Source organism: Anarrhichthys ocellatus, unplaced genomic scaffold, assembly GCF_004355925.1.
Source record: "Anarrhichthys ocellatus isolate YVR2014 unplaced genomic scaffold, GSC_Weel_1.0 scaffold29, whole genome shotgun sequence".
In the NCBI taxonomy this organism is placed as follows: Eukaryota; Metazoa; Chordata; class Actinopteri; order Perciformes; family Anarhichadidae; genus Anarrhichthys; species Anarrhichthys ocellatus.
Genome location: NW_022280059.1, coordinates 1240263 through 1247174, shown reverse-complemented (window position 1 = coordinate 1247174; position 6912 = coordinate 1240263). Strand labels below are relative to the sequence as shown.

The 6912-nt window shown below is 44.5% G+C and overlaps 1 protein-coding gene across 2 annotated transcripts in view; it reads left to right on the top strand.

The window, feature by feature from the left end:
• Positions 1 to 6912, top strand: part of nova2 (NOVA alternative splicing regulator 2) — a 78778-nt gene continuing 71866 nt past the window's right edge. The window contains exons 1-2 of one of the 2 annotated variants that reach the window (XM_031863621.1): positions 1 to 1687; positions 4287 to 4355. In XM_031863621.1, coding sequence (XP_031719481.1) covers positions 1531 to 1687; positions 4287 to 4355 — 226 coding nt within the window. In that variant the 5' untranslated portion in view covers positions 1 to 1530. The remainder of the gene's footprint in view (positions 1688 to 4286; positions 4356 to 6912) is intronic. The other variant, XM_031863622.1, reaches the window with a different exon arrangement.

The following is a 6912-nucleotide window of genomic DNA, read 5'->3' as shown; positions in this document are numbered from 1 at the left end:
CCCAGGAGTTTTTTGGGGGAGGTTTTCACATGTGAGTCGGGTTGTGTGTTTGAATTGAGCCGAACATGTTTATTTACGTGGACACCTGGTGAGGCTCGTTATTGCACGTTATTCGCTTTTTCGTGCTGGACTTATTGGACTTATATACTTTTCGATGCCTTTGCGTGATGTGGGGAATTTGGAACCAGAGTTTTTGTTCACATATGAGCGGGGTTTCATGTTTGAACTGAGCTGAAATGTTTATTTGTGAGATTCGTCCACATGTTATTCGCTTTATTGTGCTTTCGTTTGACTTCTACTTGACATGGAAACCTGCAGAGTGTCAAAAACCATCGATGTGATGTAAGTTAATGTAATCGACATTTTTAATACACATTTATTTTTCACTACCATATAGCTCGATCTTGTAAATAAAAATAAACACACTCAACCCAGACGATACATTTCCAGAAGTAACTTTTTATAAAGTAGTTTCACACTTTATATACTTAAAATAATAATAAAAACAAAACAAAACGCTACAACACACAGACAAGTCGCACTTTCACTAAAACGTCTGGAGAAAAAAAATACCAATTTTACCGGATGCCCATGAAGGCATCGCGAGGCCCTGTGACGTCAGGCGCTCCCCTGCGCTCCCTCTAGCAGCCAGTCAGAGAAGGGATGCTCTGAACGCAAAGACTGCAGCATCTTCGCCGAGAGAACGAGCAGGAAAAAAAAGAATACACCGTCTCTACTTTCTCTCTCTCGCTCTCTCTCTCTCTCTGTGTGTGTGTGTTCCTCTGGACCCTCTTCACGCAGCCCCGTCACCCCTGGGTGTCTTCATGATCGGAGCCAGGACAGGATAAGAAGAAAGAAATTATAATAGCCCCACCATCGGATTTTCATATTTTTTTGTTTTGTATTATAGCTATAAATGCTTCGCCGACCTTTTCCCTCTCTCTTCGGTTGAGTCTTCTTTCGGTTCTTGTGTTATTTATTGTTCCGTTCCGCTGGCTGTAGCGGAGGAGCGCCACCGTCCTTGCACTGCCTGACATGAGTACGCTCTTTTTCTTCTCGCTGCAGCGGAATGACACACATATCCGAAGCCTGATGGAAGATTGACGCTCCTGTTTGCACGTTGTTTCTTTTCTCAGTAGCCTAGATCATTGTCCATTGCAGAGTTTTTTTTATTTTTTTTAGGATTGTATTCCCCCCCCCCCCCCCCCCCCCCCCACCACCACCAGCACCACCTCTGACTCGATCATCCGTCGCTCCAGCGTTTCTTTCTTTTCTGTACCCTGCGCAGCATCTCTGCACGCAACGGGCGCACCACCGCGGAGAAAACGCGCAGCTAATCCTTCGCCGTCCGCAAGAAACAGGCGTATTTTTTTTCCTCTCCTCCAATTGCTCAAATCGCTTTCGCCTTTCTGCAAGGACTCCCATCTGTACGGCTACACGCTGCGAAGAATAAAAAAACAAAACAACAACGGGGAAAAAAGGGGGATTTAAACGCAAACGTAGCCCAAGCATCCAAGAGCGAGCTCGAAAATGATGGCCGGCGGAGCAGTACAGCAAAACGGGATTTTCTCAAATCCTCACCATCACAATCAACCACCGCACATGGAGTCCGATCCCCCGGACTCGCGCAAAAGACCCCTGGAGACTCCGACGGAGGCCAGCAGCACCAAACGCACAAACACAGGAGGTAAGAGCGCCGGGGTGTTTTTTGGGGGAGATGCAGATGGGAGCTGTTCGGGCTTCTTCTTTTTTTTTGGTGAACGCTGCTCCGTCCTGAGGCGGGCGGAGGGAAAGCGGAGCAGGTTGATCTGATTCTTATACACGGTGGCGTGCTACGGCTCGGATTCATTTAGGTTTGTGGTCCAATTACGCAGTGATGTAAATATATAGAGAGGTTTTCTTTATTCTAATGACCGCTAATTTCCATTAAAATAACGACGGGCGCCGCTGTTTATTGTGGAAAGGAAACAATGAGAGGGACTGAGCTGAGTGGGGGGATTTGGAGGGAAGTCAACAGCCCCCCCTCGCTCACATCCCGACTGTTTCAGATCATCTGAATTGGTTGTTACGGTTTTTTTCATTATTACAATTTCTTATTGCGTCTTGAGATTCACGCGCAGCCTCAGCGGCCATGCTGCGAGCCAGAACGAGGATGTAAACAAGCAAGAGCCAGATCGGGCTGGTGCGCGATCCGCATGCAGGCTCTCATCCCCCCCCCCCCCCTTGTCGACGGATGACCTTGTGATAATCTCACACATCAGCCACCGTCGCCGCTTTTGTGTACAATTACATAAAGCGGATAAACAAGCGGGCTCGCGTTATAACAGCGGCGGGCCCCGTTTGCGTGCCGCTAAGTAACAAGAGCGGGGGGGTTGAATCCGGAGCGGCTCAGAATGCGACAGCGTCTCTGTGTCATTGCAGCATTGTCAGTCGGATGCCAAGTATATATTTTGGATCATGCTTTGCTGTCCCGATTGGAATAACCCGCAGCTGGAAAGGGGAGATGTATTGTATTTGTGTTGTTCTCTCTAAATTGTCCAAGCATTGTTTACTTCATTTGTTCTCTGGTTGGATGAGATATACACGGACATGTCACCATGGTAATCACCATATTTGGTTTTTTTTGTTTACATGCTGTCATGCGCCAAGCATTCCCCATCAACCCGGCATTACAAACCATCAGTATAGCCTCTCCTGGCCATGCACACCCTCCATCATGGACATTCGGACACACACTGCAACTATAAAATGTGTTATTTTACAGAACACCCGGAAGGGGCGCGGGTGACGACTTGGGAGATCTTCTATGCAAGACTCCCTTATACGTGTTTTTTAGTCAAATTTCTGGATTTTAGGCTAACCCACACTTTTAGTGCAGACTGTTAATGTGAACATGGAATAATAATAATATGTTCATGCAGGAGTCAGAGAGTCTTTTTTTGGTGATTTGCACCTTTAACACTAAGATTAGACAGGTATTTGTCATATTCAATGAATAAAGTTGCATGCTATGCATTGGACGTGTATAAATTTGACTATTTTTTATGTAAAAATAAAAAGGAAAAAACAACAACTTTCGCCCTATATTTTTCCTGTCCAGGCAGAAAAGTCTCCAAAACAATGTCCAGACCATAATGGGACATTAACACACAGATTGATAAAAACAATGTTGAATGTTAGTACATCCCTACAGCCAAAGGCAAAAATCAGAGATTCATTTAGAAGAAAAACAATTATCTGATAATAAGAAAATTGTGTGTCACTGTAGGTTTTTTTTCTGCAGGTTTGATCAGAGAAGAGCCTCCCTCATATTACAGGATGTATTTACCTACTGAGCCTCACATTTCCCTCACCACGCTCTACGCGGTGGGTGATCCACTAACTGTGATGTTCTCAGGACGTAAAGTCTTAACGGCATAGAGTTTGAGTGGCCTGTCCCCTTTTAGTGCACAATGACAGGTGTCAAAATTACAAAATAAAGAGTCTAAAGTGGGACCCATAAAGAGTTCTGAGGATCAATATGTTTTTATCTTTTTGTAGATTTCTGGGTGACCTGGCCCCTTTTCTCTTGAAAATGAAATAAAAGAACGACAGCCGTCCTCGGGGGTGATAATTAGACGGAGAGAGTGTGCCCGGCTGAGGAGAGGGGTTGGGGGGCTCAGGTTAGCCATGCGTTGTTTAACTGCAGGTCGATGCACTCGGAGCACTAAAGGCTCCTCCTTGCCGCGTGGCGGGCACTCAAGGGGACCTTCCTCCTGCCTGCATAACGGTCGGACAGGCTCGTCCATTTAGACAAATGAAAAGGTTGGGACGATGACGATGATGATGATGAGCATAGCCGACCAGGCTTTTACTCGGGCAGAGAGGGGCGGCCTCCCTCAGCCAGCAGCATCAGCATGATGTCACTTGGTTGAGAATCCTTCGCCCTTAAAGATAATCAGCAAAGAGCAATAAGAGCTTGGCTGCAGGTCTTTTATGAGAATCTTTGCACTGACTGTTAATTCAGATCTGTTTTATTTTGTTGTTGTTTTAAGTATTTTGTTTCTATTATATAAATGATAGAAATCATTCTTTTTATTCTACTGATAATAAGGTGGAATAGAGTATGTTTTTGTGTTGATGTTTTTTTTCAAGCTGCGCTCAGGCCGCAGTTTTAAAAGTTCACAAAGTCAAAGTGCTGATGAGAGATCATAACAATGGCTGTTTCTCTGTATGATTAGCTCACGCCACACAACCCCCCCCCCCCCCCCCCCCCCCCCCCACCCCTGTGCTTCCTCTCTCTGTAGTGGCCTTCCTGCAGCCCCTATTTGAAACTGAAGGCATTGTATTCCCTCACCAAGAAACTGAGACTCATGGTAAGAGAGACTTTGCTTTTGATCTTCTACCTGTTTTTTTTTTTTTTTTTTTAAATCTTTACTGTAACCTTCTTCAATGCAGGACTGATTCAGCAGCGCCAACACGAAACATTTTAAATGTCAGGGCGATGACATTCAAATAGGATATTAAAGGAACACCCTCATGTGTTCTGCTCACGGTCCAGGATAATGCATGCTGATACTGTTTATATATTGTGTTATCAGTTCCATGACATCCATTTTCATGCTTTTTTACACAAACTCAGTGTTTCATTTTTTTATCATGGTGCCCAACATTACCGCACTCACAAATGAGCTCTGATGACCTTTGACCTCATGCCAGCCATATCATCAACACATTCGGGTTTATACGATCTGCCGCCGCCGCTGCTGCTGTTGCTTTTCTGCTGTTGCTTGTCTGCTGTTTTAAATGTTGTTTCTGCGCGTGTGATGTGTGATGGCTTGTTGGGTGATGCTACTGTGGTTTTAACCCTTTTTTAATTTTTCACAGCTATATATTGAAACTTAACGTGCGGAGCCTTTTAAATCAAAAATATTTCCCTTCATCAGAGCAGAAGATATTTTTCCCAGATCTGCGTGACTGAGAAGCGAGAGTAGACTTTTAATTCATTGAAGACGAGGAAAGACGTCCTTTTCTTTCTTTTTTTCCGACTGGGCATCCGGGCTGGTTTGTGTCCCCGGGTTGACTCCAAACGTGTGTGAGGGACATTAGAGAAGACAAGCTGGTCAGCTGTTAAGACAGAAGCCCAAGCCGTCGGGAATCTTAAAAGCTGAAGGTCTTAAAGATGAAACGATCAATAAGTAGCTTCAGTATACTGCAGCCGCCCGGCCCCCACCGGCCCCTCTAATCCACCAAACCAAAACCCATTCTTATCTCCGCTGCCCCTCGCCCCGATCCAGCAGGGTTCCTCCCCCCCACATTAAAGGAATTCTGGTTTCCATCTAATCATGCACATATATGATCAGAGACGCTCAATGAGCCCGTTGTTAATATTTGATTTACTTTCAGGGGTTTTAAACTTGGATCATTTTCAAAGCCAAACTTGATCAGGGTTGGCTAAAATTAGTAAAAAAATCTCCCCGTCGTTTCATAATTTAAGGATCAGTGTTTCAAATAAATTTATTTGGAGAACAGACTCAGAAAGAATGCGTTCTTTTCCTGTTAAGCAGCATCTTAATCTGAATATCTGATTATCAGCAAAAAAATTTTTACAGCCTTTTTTACGCATCTTTTACAGTTTCAAGGGGGGGATTCAAGATATGAGGATATCCAGTTTGAAATGAGACATTAAATATGTTACTAAATCACTTTATTTGTGTGCACTTTATAAGTATCTTATGAGCTTCGGTGCAGAGATGCACTAACAGTTAAAATAGAGTTGTAGCATTTATGACGTACACAAGTTGTAAAGGTGAAAGCATATGTCTTTACCCAACTTTTTCTTGTTAATCTTTTATAAAAAATATATACAGAGAGTAAAAGTTTGTCTTTCCTTCTTTTGAAGTGTAGGGCACTGGAGCCAGGACATAAGGCACAGAAAAAAAGTCGTAGCAATATATTGTGATCATAAAATATTTACAATATAGCATTTCTTGGCCACAAAATGATAAGAATTCACTATTTTCATTGCAGATTTTAGTCTCTTCTTGGTGGAAAACAAAACAAGGCTAAAACCTTCCATCGTTACTCCAAACTGATATTTGTTAAAGGTATATTGTATATAGTATATCCAATACTTCAATATAACAGCAGCCTCTCAGTAGACCAGAAATGACTCGGATTGAGCCCATTCAAAACAAATGCAGCTTTTTCCGGGTGAAAACAAAGAAAAGAAAAACTGCTTGTATAAGCCATTAAGAAGTCTTATATAAGCACAAACAAAATAAATTGGATGGTGTTTTTTTTTCTTCTTCTCGATTTTCATGTAGGTGGTCAGAAAAATGAACATGCGAGCGCGGGAGCCGCCCACAGGTTTAACAGTCAGGGGAAAAAGTTTGCTGACCCTCTCGGCCCTTTCATCACTTTGTGTTGCCGTCTCTCCTATCCTGTCTGCGAGATGTAATGCATTCATTTAGCAAATGGATGGACTGGCAAGGCGGCATTAGGGAGGAGGAGGAGGAGGAGGCGGAGGAGGGGGGCCTTGAAATGCCCTTGCCAAGTGACATTAGGGGACTGGCAAGACGTTTTCTGTCTGTGTGCGTGTGTGCGTGTGTGTGTGTATGTGTGTTATCCTTGTGTTTCATGGTCTGACTTTAGTTGGAAAAAAAGCAGAGACGCAGTTTAAATGAGAGAGGCGGAGGGGGGCGCCCAAATGACGGATGCATGCACGCACTCGCACACTCGGCACACGCACAGTTATGCGCACACTGTGCCGTGAGCCCAGGCTGCGCTGCAGACGGGGCCCTTTGACGCTATTGATCCGAGCGTCTTCTGTTGCTCCTGGAGCTGAGCTGGAGCATCTTTTTTTTCGGGGGGGGGGGGGGGGGGGGGGGGGCGGTAGAAAAAGGGGGCGCCGCCCCCCCCCCCCTCCTTGTT